The following is a 23855-nucleotide window of genomic DNA, read 5'->3' as shown; positions in this document are numbered from 1 at the left end:
CAGCCCTGGCATCGGGGCCTCGGGAGCCCCCCGAGGGGTCAGATGCCCACCACCCTCCTCCCCCGTCCTTCGCCGAGGCACCCTCAGAAGCTAAACCAGCCGCTAAAGTCGACTCACCCTCGAAGAAAAGAGGTAATTGGTGGTTTGATTTGGCCTCGGCTGCCCTAAGTCTAGGTGGTAAATTTCTCCAGGGTTTCAGTTAATACTCGGGGGCTGCCGTTGTGTCTGTGCTCCTGACTGGGACCTGCCACACTCGGGGGGGTCAGGCGCCCCTGGAGGTAACTCTGACCTCCTCCCTCTCCCGGCCGTGGCTGCTCAGGCCCCTGAGAAGCATTTCTTGAAAAATTTACGAAAGCATTAAAATCAGTGAATGACTAAAGTTAACCCCTTTAATGACTAGGCGTGTCAATAACGTGAAGTAGAATCCCAAACAGTTACGTTTAACAGAAAAAATTAGACTAGAGAAATGCTCACACCTGAAACATCTGGTTAGTTGAGGCCAAACTAAGTACTTCTGGTGCAATAATATGGGCCCTAAATAAATGCCCACCGATTACTAGTGTGTGTTCTCTTCTTTTGATTGTTGATTGGAATCCTCTAACAGTTAGAAGACAGGGTGCAGCTCCTGGCTTAGCAGCTCTCACTTTTGGAAAGTAGTTGACATCCATCAGAACATTCTTACTGTTGAAAAATATAAAGTTATCCATTGATACTGGATACAGTATATCTGAACACCGGCTTTGGGCCTATTTTTAGGGAAGTGAAACCTTCCCTAAAAATATTCAATCGTCACATAGAGCCAAATACCTACTTCACTTTTCAAAACATGCCAGCACCATAAGTTAGACGATCACAAACTGACTTAATAGCCACTACAGGTATGGGCCTTCAGGGCCACTCAGAAACAGTTCATTTAAAATAAAAGAATATGACTGTCAGGGCTGTTTGTGGCCACATGTGCTCACCCAGCCGGTGAGGAACTAGGTACCTGCTTCTTCCTAGCTCAGCCCATCTTCTCAAATCACGTGTGCTACTCTAAGAACTGCTAAGGGGGTATCCCGTGTTCCGGTTTTAGTCCAGGGAATAATGACCCCCTGTTCTCGGCACTCAAGGCAGGAATAGATTGGAGATAGAACACTGAGTGGTGGTTTCCACCATGGATTTGGCCTCATTCTTTTTTCCCCCCAACTTTTTTTTTTTTTTTTTTTTTTTTTTTGCGGTACGCGGGCCTCTCACTGTTGTGGCCTCTCCCGTCGCGGAGCACAGGCTCCGGACGCGCAGGCTCAGCGGCCATGGCTCACGGGCCCAGCCGCTCCGCGGCACGTGGGATCTTCCCGGACCGGGGCACGAACCCGCGTCCCCTGCATCGGCAGGCGGACTCTCAGCCACTGCGCCACCAGGGAAGCCCTGCATTTGGCTTTTGTGTTTAACCTTTTTTGTTTAGAACAGCTCGTGTGCTTGTGCTCACACGAGCGCACACACCCGCCACTACCACTCTTTCCCTCTCTGCACCCATGATACTGACCTTTTGAAGAGCCCAGGCTATTGTCTTGTCTACTTACTTTCTCACAGTCTGGATGTATCTGATTGTTTCTTCAAAGGGACATTCCCGTATTTCCTTAAACTGGAACTTAAGTCTTCTAACATTAAAAAAAAAAAAAAAAAGTAAAAATAAACAAGTGAAACTAAGTTTACTAACGTATTCTAAAGCAGTAAATTCAAACTATTATAGCTTTAAAAAGTAATTAATGTAGACGTTATGGAGATATTTTATATTTTTTATAGTAAGCTTTGGAAAGCTGGTATGTGTTTTTTTTTTTTTTTTTTGACATCATTGTTCTTCGGATATATACAAATTAAAACCAGAATGACCAGAATAAAAATAGTAGCACCATCAAATGTTGGTGAGGAAGCAAGAGGCATTGGATCATAATTTTGGGAAAATATACCAGACAAGTGAAAATTACGTTCACACAAAAACCTGTACGGTAATTTTAATAGCAGATTTATACTTAATAGTCTCAAACTAGAAATAACCCAGATGTCCTTTGAATGGTGAATGGTTAAGCAACCTGTAATAAGTACTTCATACCATGAAATACTAAGGGAAAAAAAGGAACAAACTAGTGATAATATGCAAGAACTTGGATGAATCTGAGGAAATTATGAGTAAAGATAGCAAGCAAGCCAATGTCAAAAAGTTACATGTTGTATGATTCTATTTATATAACATGCTTGCAGTTACCAAGTTAGAGAAGGGAAGAACAGATTAGCGGCCGCCGGGGGTTAGCAGTGGGGTGGGGGAGGGAACAAGAGAGAAGTGGGTAGAGCTGTAAACGGTCGCAGCAGGATCTGTGTGGTGACAGTATTTTATATTGACTGTGATGGTAGACGCGTGAAGTGCACGTGTTGAAATAGCACAGAACTAAAGATAAACACGCACGCACTTCTCACGTGTTACAGACCTCACTCAGATTAGGTCAGGTCACGCGCACAGCAGCCCCGTGTGGCAGTGATGAGTGGGCAGCACAGCTCTAGAGGCGTGATTGGATTTGGGTTAAATATTCTTTATTTTTTGAATTGAAGATGCTCCCTACTGCATCTCAGCATGTCCCACTATGAGATGCTAACCGTGATCCTGTGTCGAAGGCATTGACTGCCAGGTTTGCCCACGGTGAGGGGTCCTGCCCTCCGCAGGCACCGAGTCAGCACCCTGTTCCCCGCAAGCCTCCCCTTGTGGCTTTAGAATGATGGCCTCTTTCTCGATGCTGGTAGTCACATCAGGTTCGGGTTCGGTCTCCTTTGTTCGTGCTGTAAATATAATAAACGTTAACCTTCAAGTGTAAACGATTTAGGGCCCAGGATTATTCACGTGAGAGCAGGTGAAAGAATGCGTGACTCAGCGCGTGTTTATTGGGCGGCTGTCAGGAGTGCGACCCTGACGCCCTCTTCCATTCGCATGGATGATGAGAACCCACACAGGGAAAGAGGTTAGTTGACACCTTTAAAAATACAACGTAATTCCAATCATGGTCTGTTTTATTACTTGCAAACCTTTGTTTTCTTGCAGAGTTGTAAATGAAGAATAACCAAGTTCTCATCTCCAATGGTTTTTTTTTTTTTTTTTTTTTTAAAACAAAAACAGGTGTCCACAAGAGAAGCCAGCACCAGGGACCTGATGATATTTACCTGGATGACCTAAAGGCGCTAGAACCTGAGGTTGCAGCTCTCTATTTCCCCAAAAGGTAGTGGATTTTATATTGAAGAGTGGGCAGCTCTGAAATATTCTCTATGTTTCTAGAGCAAAGCATTCTGTCTGAGAAAAAAGAGCATGGGGATGGTATCCTTTAGCTAATAAGTTGGATGATTGCTTCAGATTTTGGAAAATTCAGAAATTGTACATGTGTTGTTTTGACTATAGTGGTTTGAAATTAATAATTTACCTATTTATGAAAAAATTTTCAATACAGTAAGAAGGTAAGGTGCACTAGTGAAGCCTACGTTAGGGCCTAATAGTGGATGTGACTTCAGTTTAGCACCTCCTGTTCATTAGCATTTGTTTCCTTTACTATGTGTTTTAAAGGTAAAATATCTTTATTCAGAGATGCTTTACAGAGAAGGCCTCCACTCTTCAGTGAGTCTCCGCTTGCAGTCCTGGGTCTGGTGGGGTCCCTTCTAGGGCCTGTGCACCCCTGGAGCTCAGCTCTCCGCAACCCCTGGCACCCCCTCCCCCTTCTCCTCCGTGACTCTCACCTTGGAATAACACCGAGATCTCAGCAGCGATAGACTTGCACTGTTTTCCCAAGGTCACTTCCATTCTTGGGGAAATTCCATGATAATACTCTATCTATGATTATAAAAAACAATTTACTTTTCTCGTGAGAAGTATGGCTTGAATATACTGAGCCATAGTCACACATAATTAAACATTTTTAGGTAAATTATTGAAAAGCATGTCTTAAGTTTTTATTTAAAATAGAAAGATGGGATTGAAAAGAAGATACTTAAATTTTTACAGATAGTTTTGGAAGATCCTTAAAACTCCTTCCTAGCTTTCTGACCTACATTTGTCTCCAAGTATCCACTTCTTTTGAAGTAATAGCTGGGTTTTTAAGGTGAGAGAACTGAAAACTGGTCCTTTTTTTTTTTTTTCCTCCAATAAGAAAGTTGAAATGTAAGCTGTCTTAAAATTATCTCTTTGTTTCCAATCTCCCAGTCCTTAATCATTTATTTACGCTAGGATTCCTAAGACAGATTTCTTAGTTTCCCTTTTAAAAAATGGGGAAGCGTGACTACTGCAGTGGGGCCTCCCTGTGCTGTTATAACTTCACTGTCTGGGACCGTTGCCATTCACCAAGCCTTACCTCAGAAGCTGGTTGTTTCTTGAGACATTCATAAACACTGAGAGACAGTGAGATTATTGAAATGCTTGTAAGCATTTGTGTTATCATCGTAGCCATTGCCGTCTTGACCGAATAGCCAGTATTTGTAATTAGAGCTCGACTTTACCCTAAATCACATCATGGGTTTGGCGGCCTGTTGAGTCAGGTGGGTCCTCTGTGCGTTCAAGTGGTGGCGTCGGTGAGAGTCACACCAGCCGCTCTGACTGATGAAACTCAAGACCTTGGTGGCTTGACCGCAGCAGTTTATTCCTTGCTCACGTGATGCCGTTCTAGTGCTGGTGTTTGGTGGGAGGCCTTGCACACAGGGGCTCAGGAGCGCAAGCTCCTTCCATCCTGAGCCTCCACCATGCCCTCCGGGGCCTCAGTGGGGAAAGGAGAGGATCACATGGGGCAGTTTATTCAGGGGCCCAGCTTGGGGAGGACACAGCACATGCCTTCTGTCCACATGGACAACTCAGTCATCTGCTCAAGTGGCCACACGTGACTGCAGGGGGACCTAGCCGTGTGCCTAGGAGCTTGAAGACAAGGGTGTTTGTGTTTTACTCCAGTGGTCGGCCTGCACTGGGACCCCAGCATAACAGCAGGTTTTGCTGCTTTAGATGGCTTTGGCTTTTTCACCGTTTCCAGTGAGGAACACATTCTGTTGATCCGATTGATCTCAGTATTGTGATATGTGTGTAAATTGCTCTTAGGAGAGAGAATTCCCAAAAACCTAAAAGTTTTCTTCAGAGGCTCAGATACAAAACATGATCGTGTTCGAAACTGCTTTCTATTTATGACATATCTGTACTCTGCTGCCACCTACTGTTCAAATTTCAGATTTTTCCCTAACGATCATATAACTTCACTGGATAGCATACATTCATATACTGGCTTTTTTCAAAAAAAAAAGTAAAAGAATTTGAAAATTCTAGAACAGTATTTCAATGTGACATTGAAATAGAGCAGTAAACATTCATGACTAAGAGACTTACGGCGTCATTTCCTTGGGTTTTTTTTCTCTCAAACTTATGCTCCATTACAGAAAGTTTCCTTTAGGATCAGCTTCTAAAACCTTATTTAGAAAAGTGAAAATATTGAATACCCTCGACTTTGGTGCTGGCGCTCACTAGTGTAAGAACAGCTTATTTCTAGTTTCTCAGTACATTTCTTTCTTGAGGTGTGTCTAGGCTCCTGAGAATTTTCACTTGGTTAATTTCTTTGTTGTATCTCGTGAAGTAACAGATGATTTAGAAAAGCCTTGTTTTTAAAAATAATACAACCTTGGACTACAGCATTTTCTACAGGATGTATATAGCAGTGCAGCCTTTTCTAGGAAGTTAAGATCAAAAGGTTCTCAAACATCAGGTTTTTCTTAATTACGCTGTCATTTTCATCATACGATGTAAATAAATGCTTACCACTCTTTTGCCCCTTGAAGTCAGAACGGCCACCTTTGAAAAGTTCGCATGGTTGTGAATGACGGTAGTGATGTTTGTGACGTGTCCACTGTGTTAACTCCTCAGCAGGGCTGTTAGGTTAGTTCAGTGTCACCTGTGATAGGATCCTCGGCACTCCCTGAGCAAAGCCGCGTCCGATGGCAGGTCAGCCTGCTCCTGTTCACAGCGCCCGGGGAGCCCTGTGGTTGGGAAGCTGGGAACGCGGGCAGCTGTGTGAAGGCCATGCTTTCCTCCCGCAGCGAGTCGGAGCCCGGCTCCAGGCAGTGGCCCGAGTCCGACACGCTCTCTGGCTCCCAGTCCCCACAGTCTGTGGGCAGCGCGGCCGCCGACAGCGGCACCGAGTGCCTCTCAGACTCTGCCATGGACTTGCCTGACGTCACCCTGTCCCTCTGCGGGGGCCTCAGCGAGAACGGAGAGATTTCTAAAGGTAGGCCAGCAGTCACGCCTGCCCCGCTGAGAAAGCAGCCTTGAGCCGTTGTGGGAATCCAGCTCGCGGGGTCTTGTGCAGGTAACCGGGGTCCCCCTTTGCTGTCGGACTCTTGGCCCTTCACTTAGGTACCTTGTGTTGGGGTGACGCCACAGGTAAGTGGGTGGGAGACGGCACGTGTCTGGGGCCGAGGTCTTGGGTGGCCCGCCTGCTGGGCGGCCGGGGTCAGTGCAACTCTGGCCACCTTCTCTTCTGTAAGGTTGTTGGAAGAATAGTTGTGGGACTGGGGCCTGGCTGCCCCGAGCCTGAGACAGGAGAGGAGGGCCTGAGGCTGCCAAAATTGATTGTCTTCTGAGTAGATGGATGTTTCTGGCTGAAGGTAGGAAGGATTGCTTTCTGTCTCATCTTGAGAGTTGACGCAGGAGAGTAAAGGTGCTCAAGACAAGACAAGGGAGCTGCTTACCGGGGCCAGTTCAGACGACTCTGCTCTGGCTTGAGCAGCCGTGTGTACGTCTGTCCCAAGTTACTTGGCCTTTCTGGTTTTTCCTCCTTTTGTAAACTGAACTCTTCTTAATGTTTTCTCAGTTAGGCCTAGTGGCCCTTGATTGACTTTCCTCTAAGGAAAGATTTTCTTTTTACAACTAACATCATCCTTCATCTTCTGCATGTGGCAGGCCAGGCACCCTGAGCCTCACGCCTGTGCTTCCCTGAATCTTCTTTGTCTTAGCGTCACAGGGTGATCACTGTACCTCTTTTCCACCTCTTAATTCTATTTGTTTGTTTTACTTTTTGCTAGAAATTAAGAGCATGTTATTACGGCCAGTGGTTCCTTCTAGGGACAAAGTTAAATAGGTCACATTTTAATTATAATCCTCATAAGCCGTCACTTTAAAAAATGTAGGTGGAGGAGGGGATATACAATTTATGTAAACTATAAAATTTATACTTAAAAAGAATATTGTTTTCTTAGGTAGAGTTTGTCATTGGGGGAGGCAGAAACGGCAAGTAAAGGTGATAAATATACAGACTGCCAGGAGGAACAACCCCAGGGAGAATTGCCTCTGTTGGCCTGCATGAGAGCGCAGGGTTGCGATCAGCATACAGAAATTCATGCGTAGTTCTCGTTTATTCTGCAAGAGCTTGGGATTTATTTCTTGACGAGACCCTACGCCAAATTCTGGTGTGTGTTTGGTTTCTTTCCTCCAAGCATTGTAAAATGTTCTGATTGTTTTTTCTAACATAGTTTGTACTTGTGCACTTAACGCTGTAAGACCCCCACGAGTATTCCCCAGGTATGCAGTCTCTCCTACTTAGAAGAATGAAGCTCAGTTTTCACTGGTTATGGAGTGGAGTGTGTGCACGTCTGTGCCTTCGTATCTTCCTCCCTCTCGCCACATCTGTAGTCTATTTTCCTAGGAGTCCTGGTTTATCCCTTTCTCCCATTTTTCTTATTTTAAAATTTTTTTTACATCTTTATTGGAGTATAATTGCTTTACAGTGGTGTGTTAGTTTCTGCTGTATAACAAAGGGAATCAGTTATACATATACATATGTTCCCATATCTCTTCCCTCTTGCGTCTCCCTCCCTCCCACCCTCCCTGTCCCACCCCTCCAGGCGGTCACAAAGCACCGAGCTGATCTCCCTGTGCTATGCGGCTTCTTCCCACTAGCTATCTACCTTACGTTTGGTAGTGTATATATGTCCATGCCTCTCTCTCGCTTTGTCACAGCTTACCCTTCCCCCTCCCCATATCCTTAAGTCCATTCTCTAGTAGGTCTGTGTCTTTATTCCTGTCTTACCCCTAGGTTCTTCATGACATTTTTTTTTCTTAAATTCTATATATATATATATATGTGTTAGCATACGGTATTTGTCTTTCTCTTTCTGACTTCCATTTTTCTTTGTTTGGTTGGTTGGTTTTTAGTTTTGTTTTTTCCCATCTGTGGGAGGAGTGGTAGCAGAGGGGGAGTAGAAAAGAAGTGTTCTTTCTTGTCCTGGGGGGGAAAAAAAACTCAAGTGTGACATTTGCTTTTGATGCGTATTAAAAAGTTAGTTGGTGGGTTTTTTGTTTGTTTTAAAGGACTTTTAAAAAATCTTATAGTCCCTTCAATGTAGGTAGTATTGTGATAATCTCATATGGGTATTTATTTATGTAATCTCTAACCAAATGGATAATTATTGTTTTACACTGCAGAGAAATTTATGGAGCATATCATTACTTACCATGAATTTGCAGAAAACCCTGGACTTATAGACAATCCCAACCTTGTAATACGGATATATAACCGGTAAATACTCTTGCTTTTGTAATTATTAAATATTTTTGCAGGTTTTTTTCCCCAAGTGCTGTTTTTAACCATTATAGTCTTTCTTGCTATAAAATATGACATTTCATATAAACGAGCTAATGGGCAGTGAGTGACTTTGAAGTGAAGGTAAAGCCTCAGCTTTATTTTCAAATGAGGTGTTGAAATGCTACTCTGTTTTATATTGGGTGGGCCAAAAAGTGCCTTCAGTTTTTTAAGTAAAATTAAAGGCACATTTTTCATTTTCACCAAGAACTTTATCGAACAACGTATTCACCCTTTTGTTCCACTACCTTCTGCCACTTTTCAGGCAACTTCGTAATTCCACCTTCCCCAAACTTTTTATCTTTTTGAGCAAAGAACTGTTCCAGGTGCCTTTTGCAGTCTTCCAGGGAATTGAAATTTTCTTCCATTAAGAGAATTTTGTAAAGACCTAAATAAATGGAAATCCAGAGGTGCAATGTCTGGTGAATATGGCGGATGAATCAGAACTTCCCAGCCAAGCTGTAACAGTTTTTGCCGGTCATCAAAGAAATATGCGGTCTTGTGTTACCCTGGTGGAAGATTACCCGTTTTCTGTTGACTAATTCTGGTCGCTTTTCGTTGAGGGCTGCTTTCAGTTGGTCTAATTGGGAGCAGTACTTGTTGGAATTAATCATTTGGTTTTCCGGAAGGAGCTCATAATAGAGGACTCCCTTCCAACCCCACCACATATACAACATCACCTTCTTTGGATGAAGACTGGCCTTTGGTGTGGTCCGTGGTGGTTCATTTCGCTTGCCCCACGCTCTCTTCCGTTCCACATTGTTGTACAGTATCCACTTTTCATCGCCCATCACAATTTGCTTTAAAAACGGAATGTTTTCATTACATTTCAGTAGAGAATCACATGCAGAAATATGGTCAAGAAGGTTTTTTTCCCTTAACTTATGTGGAACCCAAACATCAAAGCGATTCCCATGACCAGGCTGGTGCAGATGCTTTTCATACTCATATTTTGAGTATGTCAGCTATCTCCCATGTGGTATAACGTTGATTGTTCTCAATTATGGTTTTGGTTTGATCGCTGTCAACTGCAGCTGGTCTGCCCTGACTGTGGAGCATCATCCAGCGAAAATCTGCAGCACGAAACTTGACAAACCACTTTTGAAACGTTCAGTCAGTCACAGCACCTTCTCCATACACTGCACAAATCTTTTTGTGCGTTTCAGTTGCATTTTTACCTTTCTTGAAATCATAAAGCATAATATGCTGAAAATGTTGCTTTTTTCTTCCAGCTTCAGTGTTAAAATGGCTACACAAAAATTCACCAATTTTGATGTCTTTCTTTCTTTTAAATTTATTTATTTTTGGTTGCATTGGGTCTTCGTTGCTGCACGCAGGCTTTCTCTAGTTGCGGCGAGTGGGGGCTACTCTTCGTTGTGGTGTGTGGGCTTCTCATTGCGGTGGCTTCTCTTGTTGCGGAGCACGGGCTCTAGGTGCACAGGCTTCAGTAGTTGTGGCGCGCGGGCTCAGTAATTGTGGCTCACGAGCTCTAGAGCGCAGGTCAGTAGTTGTGGCGCACGGACTTAGTTGCTCCACAGCATGTGGGATCTTCCTGGACCAGGGATCGAACCCGTGTCCCCTGCATTGGCAAACGGGTGCTTTAACCACTGCGCCACCAGGGAAGCCCCATAAGTCTTTTTTTAAATGCATGCTGATGTGACACCTGGCACAATACAATCTAACAGAATTGTTTCAAATGAAGTTAAAGACAACTGAGTGCTACTAGAGCCATCCTACGGAAATAACCGAGCAAACCTTTTGGCCCACCCAGTACACTGAAGCAAAGATTACTTATGTGGCAAGCAACTGAGCTGATCATCTTTTCAGTGAAGAGAATAAGGCATTTTATGTGGTATTTCTCCCTCCCGCCCTCTCCTGTCTTGTGTGACGGTCTTGCACGGTTTTACTCTCACAGTTACTACAACTGGGCGTTGGCGGCTCCCATGATCCTCAGCCTGCAGGTCTTCCAGAAGAGCTTACCTAAGGTGAGATCCTCCTCTGTTCGTCGCCCCCCCTCAGAGGTATCTACAGCATGTAGTGCTTCGAAAAATCCAGATGTGCATATTTCTAAACTGGGTACTGTTCAGTTTGATTTAATATTCTAAAATTAATATTATCACTCAAATTATCTCATACCCCAAAGTGTAGGAAATTACCTGGGCTGCCGTATCTTTGCCATTTTTACTAGATATTTATACCGGTTTCTGATGGTATGTGAAGGTTGAGAGATTTTACTGATTGTTAGTTAAATATAGAATCAGTGAAAACATTTCCTCCTATTAATATGGAAAGAAGCAGCAAGAAGAGGGTGATGTGGCCACCAGAAGCATGGCATCGGTGTGATTCATTCAGCTTGTGGTTAAAACATGTAGAACATGAAGCTTTGCTTTGAATCTGTCCACCAAGACGACATCATCAGCCTAGCTGGTCCTCATAACTCATGAGAACCGCATTTCCCAAGGGCAGAGAAATGAGAGCAGGCTGCCTGCCAGCCCCTCAGAGGGCTGCTCCTACGTAGCCAGACCACCCAGTCTCATACCACAGAACTGCCACAAAAGAGGACACTGTCCGTCTTTCAGAGGAGTCTGGGAGGTGTGGAAAGCGTTGCTCACCATCCTGCACATTAATGGTTGAAAGGAGTCGAGTGCCTTGTGACTGACAGATGGCTAGACTCACCTGTGTTGATTGTTTTCAGGCCACAGTTGAGTCCTGGGTCAAAGATAAGATGCCAAAGAAATCTGGTCGCTGGTGGTTTTGGCGTAAGAGAGAGAGCATAACCAAACAGGTAACTGAGCTGGAGGTAATCCTTTCCATGGGCTGAAAAGAAGTGAATCTTCGGTTTATTCAAAAGAAACCTTCTTGCCAAGCACAAGTCAAGTTGGGCCATGTGATGCTCTTTCAAAAACCGCAGTCACCGTGTTTGAACAGTCACGTGTGCAGGTCTGATGCTGGGTGCTTCACATGCTGCATTACCTCTCACCTTTACGACAGCCCAGCAGTGTAGGTGTTTGGATTCCTGTTTTACAGGTGAGGAAGCTGGAGCAGCACAAGGAGGTGATGTAGCTTGACCGAGGGCACGTAACTGGTGAGGGCTGGAGCTGGGCTGTGACCTGAAGCCTGCCCCAAGAGCTGATGCCGTTTCCACCGTGCTGTGTCACCGGATGGAAGCCAGAGCGTGCCACCTTCCCCCGCTGGAGGGAGGGGCATCAGTACCCTCTGTTCTGCAGGTCCAGCATCCCTGCCCTGGACCTAGTTGTATTATGCTGTGTGACTGAGCTGGTGCTGTCTCAACAATTCCTGCCCCTGACTTTGTGGAGGCAGCTTTTTGCACAAACAGCATATGACTTCTCTCTCAGGTTTCTGTCCTTTTTGCTCAAACTAGAGGAAGTTTGTTTCTTAAGCGTTTTAAAGTTGCGGATTCAGAAAGCGGTTTTGCTCGTTCCTGGAGAGAGCTACTGATGAACTTCTGCTTGTCCATAGCGGGAGAACTGCACATTGTCATTGTTATCTTGCCGTTCCAGCTGCCAGAGGCCAAGGAAGGGAAAGCGGAGGTGCCGCCGCCCATCGACCGGCCGTTGAGCGCGAAGGAGCCGGCCAGTGGCAGGTGGGGGCCCCCGGTCTCTCCAGGCTCTCCCGCCTCGGCCACTGCATTCAAGCTGATGTTGGCCGTTTTGTTTAATTCTTAGTCAGAAATGTCTTTGTCCTGTGGACGTGCATGACAGTCAGTGGCTTCCCTCTGCTGCTCAGTTAGCAGATGATAACTTCCGCTTTTCTCTAAAAAATATCATCAGCTTCAGGACTCCCCTGGCGGTCCAGTGTTAGGACTCAGCGCTCTCACCGCTGGGGCCCCAGGTTCAGTCCCTGGTCAGGAAACCAAGATTCCGCAAGCCGTGCCATGTAGCATGGCCAAATGTGTCTGTGTGTGTGTGTGTCTGTGTCTGTGTGTCTGTGCGTGTGTGTGTGTGTGTAGACTATATCATCAGCTTACAGTAAATATACTCCTCACTGCTTCCTGAATACCTTGCTCCTGTCCTGGAGCCACGGACTCGGATGCCCTGAAATGTAGGCCTTTGGGAAGCAGATCTTGCGGAATTGTGAGATGTGCTGTCCTTGGTGCCCTGCTCCCTGGCTGTCAGGCACAGCAGGGGAGACGTAACAGGATCTGAGTTGGGCGTGGGTCCCTTTCATTTCTTGGAAGGAGTAGAGCTGCCTTGGACATGTGGATTGGCTGCCCCGAGGGGAGGTGCCACGACATACCCCATTCTTGTTTCTGCCACCCTGTTTCTTCCTCCGTCAGGTTCTTTTCTCTTCCCTTTTCTCTTCAACACTTGAGTTTATCTATCTTCTTGCTCTTTACCCTCTTCTTTTGAAAGGACTGTATAAAATCTTGTTAGTTTCTTAAATCACTAAGAAAGATTTTAAAGATTTGTGTCTTTAGAAACATACATATCCTTTTCAACAAGAATCAGCGGGCCTAGTAGCATTCACTGGTTGTAGCAGAAAATGGCCAGTCACAGTGGGCGCGTAACCGCCGGCCAGTTGTAGAGGGAGGAGGAATTCGCAGGTGTGGACCCTGGGTCTGGGGAACGGCTCCTCCTAGAATGGATTTAAGATCTCTTTCTCTTCTTGATCCTGAATGAAAAGCTGTCGTCTGTAAAACGTCCTGCTGCTTCTTCAGTAACGGGGTTGTGTTGAACAGGCCAGCTGAGGAAGACTCATCGAGTGACGAGGGGTCCCAGGAGCTGGAAGAATCCATCCAAGTGGACCCCATCCCTACAGAGCCGCCGAGCCACAGCAGCACCACCTCCTATAAGAAGTCTCTTCGTCTGTCCTCAGACCAGATCGTGAGTTGCGTGAGCTCAGTAACTGTTTAACTCGACGGGTCTCCTCTCCTGTCCACCTGGCCCCAAGCCTTACACACGTGGCCCAGCGTGTGGTCGTGGAAATGCTCACCTACGTCCGGGAGAGCAGCGTCCCTCACACTGGGACCACCTGAGGACCTGCAGCACGCTTCCTCCTCCTCCACCCCCGGCCCTCCCACCTCCGTGTCTGGGAGTGAACCAGGGCATCTGTGTTCTCAGCCTGTTTCCAGGATGAATGTTTTTTTTTGTTTGTTTTTGTTTTTAAAAGAATTGTGTTGCATTCTTTTTCCTTTTTTAATTAATTTTTGGCTGTGTTGGGTCTTCGTTTCTGTGCGAGGGCTTTCTCTAGTTGGGGCAAGCGGGGGCCACTCTTCATCGCAGTGCGCGGGCCTCTCACTGTTGCGGCCTCTCTTGTTGCGGAGCACAGGCTCCAGACGCGCAGGCTCAGTTAGTTGTGGCTCATGGGCCTAGTTGCTCCACGGCATGTGGGATCTTCCCAGACCAGGGCTCGAACCCGTGTCCCCTGCATTGGCAGGCAGATTCTCAACCAGTGCGCCACCAGGGAAGCCCCCTCCAGGATGAATCTTAATATGTCTGGCCCGGCACTGGGCCACACACTGTCTTTTAGGAGCCACAACCATCGGGAAATGACATTTTCTTACTTAGATGCAGTTTCCCCCTTCCTTTTTATTTCCCACTCCCTGACTTCCACCCATTTTCAATATGAAATTGTCCTGCTGTGCTCCAGGGCAGTCCCGGGTACAGAGGAAAAGGTTGGTGGGGGGCGGGGCGGGTTGTGATCAGAAAAGGGCCTGGCACCTAACACATAGTTCAGGCAGTGGCTCGTGTGAGCCGCGGGCGCAGCCCTGGGCCATCCTTCCTGAGCTGGGGTCCCAAAACGCTGCTGCTGGTTTGGGGAATGTTCAGATTCTGTTCCAAAACTGTGTTTTCCGCTGATTTCTTAGCTTTTATTTTTTTTTTTTTAAACAGTTACTATGTCTTGTGTATCTCCGTCCATTCTTTCTGTGTTCACACACACACATTTATATATTTAAGAGGCTGGGATCCTTTTTCACATAACATTGTATCACAAGCAGTTTCTCTGACCACGTATTCCTGGAAAGTGTGACTTAATTGTTGCATGTAATTCCCATCAAAGTGATGTGCTATTAATTTTCAAAACTCTGATTTTTATTCTTATACTTTTTATAAAAGGCAAAACTGAAGCTCCAAGACGGCCCAAATGACGTCGTGTTTAGCATTACAACCCAGTATCAAGGCACCTGCCGCTGTGCGGGGACCATTTACCTGTGGGACTGGAACGACAAGGTCATCATTTCTGACATCGACGGGACGATAACCAAGTAAGCAGGAGCCTTGGGGTGACAGGGAAGGGGGCCCAGCTCAGTGTGTGGTGGTGGTGGTGGTGAGGTCCCTCACCTGGGCAACCAGCCACCATCAGGAGAGTTTTTAAACTATACACACTGAGACGTCCTGAGTGCGGTCCCCACAGAGTCATCTTATGGAGGGAGGAAATAGGTGGGACCATACAGACGTAACGTCAAAAATAACACTTGGGGAATTCCCTGGAGGCCCAGTGGTTACGAGTGCGGTGGCCCAGGTTCAGTCCCTGGTTGGGGAACTGAGATCCCGCAAGCCATGCAGCGCAGCCAAAAAAAAAATATTAATGATAACTTCGGGGAGGATTTAGTTATTTGGTCTCCAGATTCTGGTATGGGGGGAAGAAGAAGCTGTCGAGTTTAGGCAGGAGAAAACCAGGATGTGTGGTGGTCAGTTCCCTCATGTCTGATGGCTCTTCTGCAGCCCTGGACCCCTGGTGGGGTCCTTGTCTCCTGTGCACAGGCCAAGGAAACCGCCTTTGGGCATTGTCCCTCCACCTCTCCCCCATCCGGCAGCTGCTGGCGGCTCGTATTTAACTAAATAAGTAAACGGTTGGCTTTATATGCTTGATTCCTGATACCTTTGTCTGTTTCTGCCCTCTTAGGTCTGATGCTTTAGGACAGATTCTTCCACAGCTGGGTAAAGACTGGACTCATCAGGGTATCGCAAAGCTCTACCATTCCATCAATGAGTAGGTATCCCGACCCATGTGTCTGGTGAGCTAGGATTTTGCTTGAAAAAGCTAGAAAAAGAGTGTTCATCAGCCAGTCCACAGAAATCTTGTTCATGTGCCAGCTATTCCCGCTCTCCTTTCCCACCCCTTCCTAGAGCCTCACGCAGGGGAAAGTGTGAGACGCCATCTGGGGGACAGGAGCTCTGTGCCCGGCATGGTATGCGTTGTTACGCATGTTAACCTTGTCATCTTGTTTTCACAGGGCTGTGGGTTGTAGGCCCTGCCTGTGTCTGTAATCATAGCTGTACTTGGGGGTTTTAGCTGTAATTTAACAGGAGAGCCAATTTTCAGGTTTGGTTTTTTGAGTAGTAATTTTAATTGTATTGCATGGGGTAATCAATTTACCACGGGGTCCTCTCTGTCAGAGTACTTTTTTTGTGAGAAAATAGTGCCGTGGCCTTTGTGGGATCCCAGTACCTATGAGTTAAGTTGATCTGCAGAATTACAGTGTCTTAAGCACAAGTTGAAAATGTCATAATATGAAAATGATGAGTATGTCAGTTACCCAGGTAAAGTTTTGCTCCTTGTTTTATAGAATGATTTGCATTCTGGAAATTGCCTACATAAGTAAAATCCTTTGTATCTTTCATCTATAGCAGGTTGTTTAAAGATAACCTCAAATTTTTGTCTGTTTTGTCATTTGGCTTCCATACACCAGATGCTGAAGCTATATCATTACTTGTAAATTTAGCGTTAATCCCTAGTTGCATGTACCTCCATTTTCCACCCGTGGCGTTTTTGATGGAATGGTGAGATCTTTATAATCCTAACAATTTTCTCTGTTAAATTTAAGAATTTGATTTTCATAGTAAATGAGAGGAACTTTATTTGGACCTTTAAAAAAAAAAACGCATTTTCCCCCCTTTAGCCAAAGCACACGGGCTAAACAGGACGCATTCTCTTTCAGGAATGGCTACAAGTTCCTGTACTGCTCCGCCCGCGCCATCGGCATGGCCGACATGACCCGCGGCTACCTGCACTGGGTCAACGACAAGGGCACGATCCTGCCCCGCGGCCCCCTGATGCTGTCCCCCAGCAGCCTGTTCTCCGCCTTCCACAGGTGCCTCTGTGTGCGTATGCGTGCGTGTGCGTGCACCTGTGCGCACACGGGGGCCTGACGAGACTGTATCTGTTGCAGAGCTTCTGGATCTTGGTTCCGTATTGTTCTAACTCACACATAGCTCACCTGGTCTGTGTCAGACACGGTTGAGAAGTCAGGTTGGCAAAGAAGGAGAAAGATACCGGTTATGAAGGATTAAAAAAATTGGTTGGTTGTGAGCACTATAAAATCTTTTTAGGACCACATACCAAGGAAAACTACCATTTTGGATTTGGTGATTATATTTGTATTTTCTTCTCCTAGGGAAGTAATAGAAAAGAAACCAGAGAAGTTCAAAATTGAGTGTCTAAATGATATCAAGAATCTCTTTGCCCCGTCTAAGCAGCCCTTCTATGCGGCGTTTGGAAACCGTCCAAACGTAAGTGTGTCTTCTGGGCTACACACTCGGATGTGGTGTGTGAAACTCAGAGGAGTGTACTTTGAGGGTATAGCCCTGTGTTAATTCTCAGACCAGTTGTATAGGCACAGTGAATGTCTGTTCTGCTGATATCTGTTGTAAATTTTCTCCAGTGGTCGGGAAGGGCCTGTCGGTGGAGATGTGCCCCAGAATGTAGGTGTGTGACAAAGGGCACGCCCTCTGTCTCTGTGGCTTCAATTCCATTTCCTCAAGCAGTTCCGACTCATGTTCTGAGTGATTCTAAGCCGAGTCTTGGATTCACCCCGGAACCAGGTCTCGAGGGCCCCCCTTGATTACCGCTTCCCATCTCCTGCTCCAAGGCCCCTGGCGTCTCCGTGGCGCCCAAGTTTTCTGGCTTCCCGAGCGCCCTGTGCGGTGGCTCCGCTCTTGAGTTTGTTTGTCTAAAGCTCGGCTCCAGTGGCAAAGCTGCGCCGCGCCAGCTTCACGTGATTTCCGTACAGTCTCCTGTTGAGGCGGCTTCCTGGCTCACAGGAACCGCAGGGCCATCCCCTCGTCTCTTCTCCGTAACCGCCCTGCCCCGTGTTTTCCGCTGCAGGACGTCTACGCGTACATACAAGTTGGAGTTCCAGACTGCAGGATCTTCACCGTGAACCCCAAGGGTGAGCTGATACAAGAGAGGACCAAAGGAAACAAGTCATCGTAAGTGTGTTCCCACTTCTCAGCCTGGAGCCCTGCAGCCAGGGGCCAAGAATCAGAACTGCACCTGCCTTTGCAGGCTTTTCTCTCTGCCGGGGTGTCTTCTCCTCTGCCGTAGCTGTTGCGGGGCGGTGGGGGGAGGGTTGCTGAGGGGCCTAGACTTTGAGGAGGGCGGCAGTGCCCTGAGAAGGAGGCCTGTCTGGGATCCTTCCCATCTGTGGAATCTGAGTAACTGGCTGTACAACCTATACAGTCTGTGCTCTCAGATCAACTGATGAATAACAGTTGCTGTGCTTCCTCCCCACTTCCTTCTGCCAGGTATCACAGACTGAGCGAGCTCGTGGAACACGTGTTCCCACTTCTCAACAAGGAACAGAATTCCGCCTTTCCGTGCCCGGAGTTCAGCTCCTTCTGCTACTGGCGAGACCCGATCCCTGAGGTGGACCTGGACGACCTGGCCTGAGGCAGCACCTCCAGCGGGAGGCCCTCCGTCACTCGCCTCGCAGCAAGGGAAGGTGACCAGCCCTTCTGCTGGACAGAGGACGTGGGGTCCCCTCCCGGCCACAGGTGTGGGACAAGACGTGCTGACAGTCGGGCACCAGCAGGGACGGGAAAGCTGCTGGGGCTGGAACCGCCTTTCCCCCTTCCCCCTCCCAGGCCCTGAGGGGCTGCTGTTCGGTGCCGCGGCCAGAGCCGCGAGGGGAGCTCGGGCCTGAGGCCGGAGGCCTGGGTTCTTTTCACTGGCCTGTCCTCCCATCACTGGCCTGTCCTCCCACACGCTCTGTGTTGTGTGCTGGGTGCTCCTTTAATTGCCTGATTTAAAAAGAAGAAAAAAGAAGCTAAGAGTGGACCAAAATGTTGCACAAAGTAAAGTGTTCTAATTTCCACTGGGCAGTTGAAGGTGTTTCTCTCAAAAGGAGGGCTTTCTTCAGGGGATCAGGGTCCAGTTGGTGATGTCGGTCCAAACCGCCTGTGCACATTTCTTCTGTGGCTTCTCCCTCCCTGCTCCACGGAAACGGGACGCTTGCTTGGGCCCCCGGGGTGACAAACGTGGGCTTCGGGGGAACGTAAGGTCCTTATATCATTGCCTTCTCACCTGTGACTATTCCACGGCGGGGACCTGAACTGAGGTGTCGTGTCTCGGACTGGCAGGAAGGAGCAGGTCTGGCAGGATGTATGTGATGCCCGTAAGAGCCTTCCTAGCAGCAGGAGTTGGTTAAACAGCAAGGAACAGCTCTGTTCTTAGGGAGGCCTTGGAAATGCAGGTGAGCACTTGTGACGGGTCCTGGGAAGGGTCCTTTCTCCGTCCCCCTGCCTGCAGCCCAGTTTCCCAGCCTGGTTGTGATGAGCTCTTGTCGGACCCGAGCAGGCCGCCCCAGGGAAGGGGGGTTCTGTCCACGAGCCTGCAGAGGTGAGGCTGGGTGTGGACGGTCCCCTTGGTGTTAGAATCGAGAGAACTGTTAGACAGGAGCTCTCCTGGGACCAGCAGGGCCCGCACATGGCCCTGCGTTGGGTGAGAGAGCAGTGGGCAGGTTCCAGAGCGGAGGGCGGGCGCCCGATGGGAACGCTGCAGAGCAGTGCAGGCACGGCCCCCGGCCCCCACGGTTTCCTTTCCCACCTGTGCTTTCCCTGTGCTGGTCTGGCAGGGGCACTCTTCCTTGTAGTTTGCTCCACCGAAATAATAGCTGATCTAGAGCTGGGGAAATGGGGGCGGTTATTTTCCAGATTGGAGAGTTGAAAGTCCCTGACTCAGTTGAGCCGTGTTTCCCAGTGCTGTGGGTGCAGGGACGATGGCACAGTCCCCGGAACGCAGCTCTCAGTGGCAGAGGCTGGCGGAGCCACACACACTTCCTCCGGTGCAAACCGTCCCACCGTAAATAGCTCAAGGACGCATCATTTAAAGAATTCATTTATGTACAGTAGGTCAGGGAAAATAGGTTGTGCTTGTATGAAGTTCTGCCCAGTTAGTGAAATCAATTCCTCGTACGGTGGCCCTGCAGTTACTTCATCTCATAGATGCCATCGACCTGTCGCCCCACGTTTGCTTTAGGCAGTTACCCTGAGCTTCGTAGGGCTTTGCTATGTGCGGTACGCAAATCTTGGTAACACACCTTCCGTAGTCCTTCGTTGGCTGTCCTTTAAGGAGTTTCTGACTAGACACTTTCTTTTTCTCGATAAGCTCTTCTCTCTGGACACAGGGGCAACTTAGAGGGTCGAACCTGGGAGCCCAGGTCTCCTGGCCCTGCACTGAGGGTGGCTGACCCCTCTGCCTGGGGGCCATCAGCAGTAGACATCATCATTTTGTCACCGCAGATTGATCCAGTGGGTACATATGCTAACTAACCTGAGTCTTTTTCCTTATTTAAAGGAGTCCCTCTTGCTGGAAGTAGATGATTACTATTACTATAGTGTTAAGAAAGTATTAAGTTTGTGCTGAAAATCCATTGCCATTTGGTACAAATGACATTTGTTCTTTCTGTGAAAGAGAGATGCCCTCGAGTGTGTTTGTACACAGACCCTTCTGATGGGAGCTAATGAAGGAGCGGCAGCCTCTCGCTGCTTTCGGGGACGGGCAGCGTCACGGGGGTGGGGGGGGCCGAGGTGGACTGGGCTCTTCTCATCGCTCTCTCCGCTGCTCCACTGGTGAAATGGCCGTGGCCCCTTTCCCTCTTTCCAGTCCCACCCGACTTGAGTATCTGCCTTGGTGTCCGCGTGCTGAAGCTTGTATGGCTCTAGTGTTGACATCTGCATCTCTGCGGGGCTTACGAAGTGCGCGCGTGGGCCCAGAGCATGCAGACTTGGCCCGCGTGTCAGTATCGTGTTTGCTGTGCTTTAAAGTGCTTTAAAACATCTGCATAGTTTTCAGCTGGAAAAAGAAAAAGCTTACTAGTGTGATGTCATGAAATGAAAGCTGTTGACAGTGTAGGAACAAGAGCCGGCTCACCATCCGGAAAGTACTCGTGCCTTTGGCCGCACGTGGCCCTTCTGGAGTGTGTCCTTGAAGCTGCAGGCGAGGCCGAAGAAATGGGCAGAGAGTAAACGCTCAGGTTTTGCAAGTTGGTGAAAACAGACTCTCCCAGGGAATTTTATCATCATAGTTACTCTGGGAAGCCTTGTCTTCCTCTGTTTTAGAGAATGCTGGGTTTAATGAAACTGGTTGAAGATTGAGTTTTTGTTTAAAGTAAGTGCTCTTTCCAGGTGAAAACTACCATTTTTGGTTTGTTTTAAAGGTAAGAAAGGGAAGGGAAAACTTTACTCTTTTAATTTAATCACTACGTTCAGTCTGTGATGACATATTTGACTACTAGGCACAGCAGTGCCACTAACAAGTTTTTTAAGTTGTCAGAAATTAATTGTAAACATCAGCTCGGTACTTAGTTTATGGCGAAGACAACTGTCTGAAGATAAACGGCTCATTGTGGTGCGGTGTTTGATGTTCAAAACAAAATGTTACAACAATAAACGAACGTAAACTGAATGCATCTGACTCTCTCCTTCAGAGGACATTAAATCCTCTTCTCTAAACTCTTGCCAGAAATTGATAATTTCCATAAATTAGCATTTTGATCTTTGCTGACACTTAAATTTGTGTATAGAAAGGACTTCTTTTTTGGTGCTTGTGTTTATAAAACCTGACTCCAGAGTGAGGCTACACCCACAGGAACTAACCTCTCTTGCTTTGTAGGTTCTGCCAGGCAGTGATCCATTCATACATATGTGATTTCTAGGGGAGTCTCCCTGGCACCCTCCAGGCTGCTTCCCCCGCCCCTCAGCCCTTCAGGGGTCCCCTGAGCGCCTTGCATTAAACCCTTCCTCTGGGTGAATACTACTCAGCCGTCCTGATGTTTTCATCAGCTGTTAGGAGAGTCAAAGTGGTCTTGGATCAAAAACCACATCCCCCACGTTATGTTATTCGAGTATCCTTATCCCCCAGACGGCTCAGCACACACTGAGCCTGCGGGCTCTCAGTAGCCGCTGGAGAGTGCGCCTCCGCCTCCACGTGGGGAAGCTGCGGCTTTCGAAGCAACAGAGTGGGCTGGGCGAGAGGTGGGGGGTGGGGGAGGGGAGGAGGGAGCCGCGGCTCTGTGCGGTGTGCTCCGCGAGAGAAGGGAAGAGCTCAGACAGGGAGGTTCACGATCAGGAACTGGAACTGGCCGCCAGCGCTTGGGCAGGAGCGGGGGAGTGCCGAGAGCCCGTCTCCACCACGGCCCCGCTGCATCACCAGACTCCGCGCTGTCCTTTCCCGTTGATGGGATGAGACGGGGACAGCGTGCGTGGATGTTTAGGAAGTGGGTGTGGATGCGTGTAAAGCCACGTTTCACATGTCTCTGATCACAAATACGTCTTTCGTTTCAAACTGCAAATTGTGAGAAATAAGATGATAGGGTCACTGAGAAAGGTTAATGCACTAACACGGGAGTGACGTCAAATGAGGTTTGCACTGATTTGCGGTCTTTACCGCTGGTCGTCTTTCGTTGTTTTTCACCATTTAAGTGTGAGGCCATTTGCTGATGTTAGATGTGGGGGCAGAACGTCCCGGTCCCGTCTCTGCTTCTCTCCGGGGGTGGGGGGGGGGGGGGAGGCGCCCTGACCTTCTTCTCAGCAACCCCTTGTTTCAGAAGTTGTAACCTTGTGCCTGATCGGAGTCCAGGGGCCTGGTCCACACGTCTCACTCCCAGGCTCACAGCGCCTGGCCGCTGACGTCTGGAGGAGCTGCTCCGAGCCTCCCAGCCTGAGCTCAGCCCAGATTGCTTTTCTCTGTGCAAGAGGACAGCCTTTCCCTTCTACAGACGCTGACTCCTGTGAACCGCGGTCCAGCTTTCATCCCACTGAAGTCAACGCAGGACCCTCTGCAGTCGTGGATAGAGAGCGGAACTTCTCCGTTGTCAATAAATGAGTCAGGATGCACCGGCAGAGGCGGTGTTTCACTTACTGCTCTAAGCACCGACTGTGGAGTGGAAGAAGGTAATTCTCTACCTTCTGTCTGCTCCCTGCCTTTCCGGCTATTGAGCATTTGTCCCCTTTGGCACCAGGTAAGGTCTTTAAAGGGGGTGTGGGGTGGAGAGGGCAGAAGCACGTGCCCACTGGGTGTTCCTGAAAATGCTCCACTGCAGTGGGGTCTTTCCCGTGAGTCATTTCTAGGAAGCCACTGCTAGCCAATTCCCCAGCTGTAGAGATGGGACAAGTGTGCTGGCCCACCCCCATGCTGCGGACAGAGAGGCCCCACCTTCCGTTCTTGGCCCCTTCGCCCTAGGTGGTGGAGGGGGTGAGGGAGAAGGCCGGCCTCTGTCCACTGGCCGCCCTGGGCTCTCATTTGCAAGCAGTCCTGGAAAAAAAACATTCTTACAGCATAAGAGTACCTTGGTGGCTTGATGTCGGCCAAGGAAGCTTGTTTCTATTGTCCACATGGTTCCCTGGGGCTCTGGGGAGCCCCAGTGGCACTTGGTTGGCCAACGGGCTTTACCAACCTGCTTAGCAAAGACCACGCGGAGCTAAGGGTTTGGTGTGGCTGCCGGTAGAGGAGTGAGGGGCCTGGGCTTCCCGGGAACAGAGCGTGCTCTCCACGGGAGGAGTCCTGCTTTCCTCAGATGACCTCGGTGTTCAGTGTGGTCGGTTTTGTGTTGGGCCTCTTGTTGCCTGGGAGCTCAGGAGTCCTTACAGCTGCATCTGCTGTGAGCTGGGCAGCTGTGGGTTCAATGTGAATGTCCAGCGCCCCCTGGAGGAGCCCCTTTTTCAGCTGTGGGGCTCACATGGGGACTCTGACCTCCAAGCACACCTAGTCTGTCTGTCTTTACAAGCCAAGAACAACCCCCAAGTGCACGGCGTGGATGCTGAGGGATAACAGTTGCATGGTTGAGATGAATCTACTCAAGCTTACTTTCTGCAGCCACTGAAGTCATTTACTGTAGCTTGCTTTTCGGCAGCAACTCTCACTCCAGAAGGCACCAGACTGAGCTGGAAGTGTTTTACACCTTTATTGACACTCCCTGTCTTTGCACCTAAGTCGTACATGTCATTCAAGGAGCCCAACAAGCCACGTGACTGACAGTCTCTTGTGTCCCTC

The 23855-nt window shown here is 48.2% G+C and overlaps 1 protein-coding gene across 1 annotated transcript in view; it reads left to right on the top strand.

Moving 5' to 3' along the window:
- Positions 1 to 18685, top strand: part of LPIN2 (lipin 2) — a 36723-nt gene extending 18038 nt beyond the window's left edge. The window contains exons 6-19 of the mRNA XM_065889466.1: positions 4 to 132; positions 3146 to 3245; positions 6082 to 6269; positions 8465 to 8558; positions 10537 to 10606; positions 11317 to 11406; positions 12143 to 12225; positions 13321 to 13465; positions 14699 to 14847; positions 15489 to 15575; positions 16525 to 16677; positions 16981 to 17095; positions 17691 to 17794; positions 18110 to 18685. Of these exons, the coding sequence (XP_065745538.1) occupies positions 4 to 132; positions 3146 to 3245; positions 6082 to 6269; positions 8465 to 8558; positions 10537 to 10606; positions 11317 to 11406; positions 12143 to 12225; positions 13321 to 13465; positions 14699 to 14847; positions 15489 to 15575; positions 16525 to 16677; positions 16981 to 17095; positions 17691 to 17794; positions 18110 to 18254 (1652 nt within the window). The 3' untranslated portion in view covers positions 18255 to 18685. The remainder of the gene's footprint in view (positions 1 to 3; positions 133 to 3145; positions 3246 to 6081; positions 6270 to 8464; positions 8559 to 10536; positions 10607 to 11316; positions 11407 to 12142; positions 12226 to 13320; positions 13466 to 14698; positions 14848 to 15488; positions 15576 to 16524; positions 16678 to 16980; positions 17096 to 17690; positions 17795 to 18109) is intronic.
- The last annotated feature ends 5170 nt before the right edge of the window (positions 18686 to 23855 follow it).

The sequence above is a fragment of the Phocoena phocoena genome, chromosome 13 (assembly GCF_963924675.1).
Source record: "Phocoena phocoena chromosome 13, mPhoPho1.1, whole genome shotgun sequence".
Taxonomy (NCBI): domain Eukaryota; kingdom Metazoa; phylum Chordata; class Mammalia; order Artiodactyla; family Phocoenidae; genus Phocoena; species Phocoena phocoena.
Note: the sequence above shows the minus strand (reverse complement) of the source record. Positions and strands in the feature narration are given on the sequence as shown.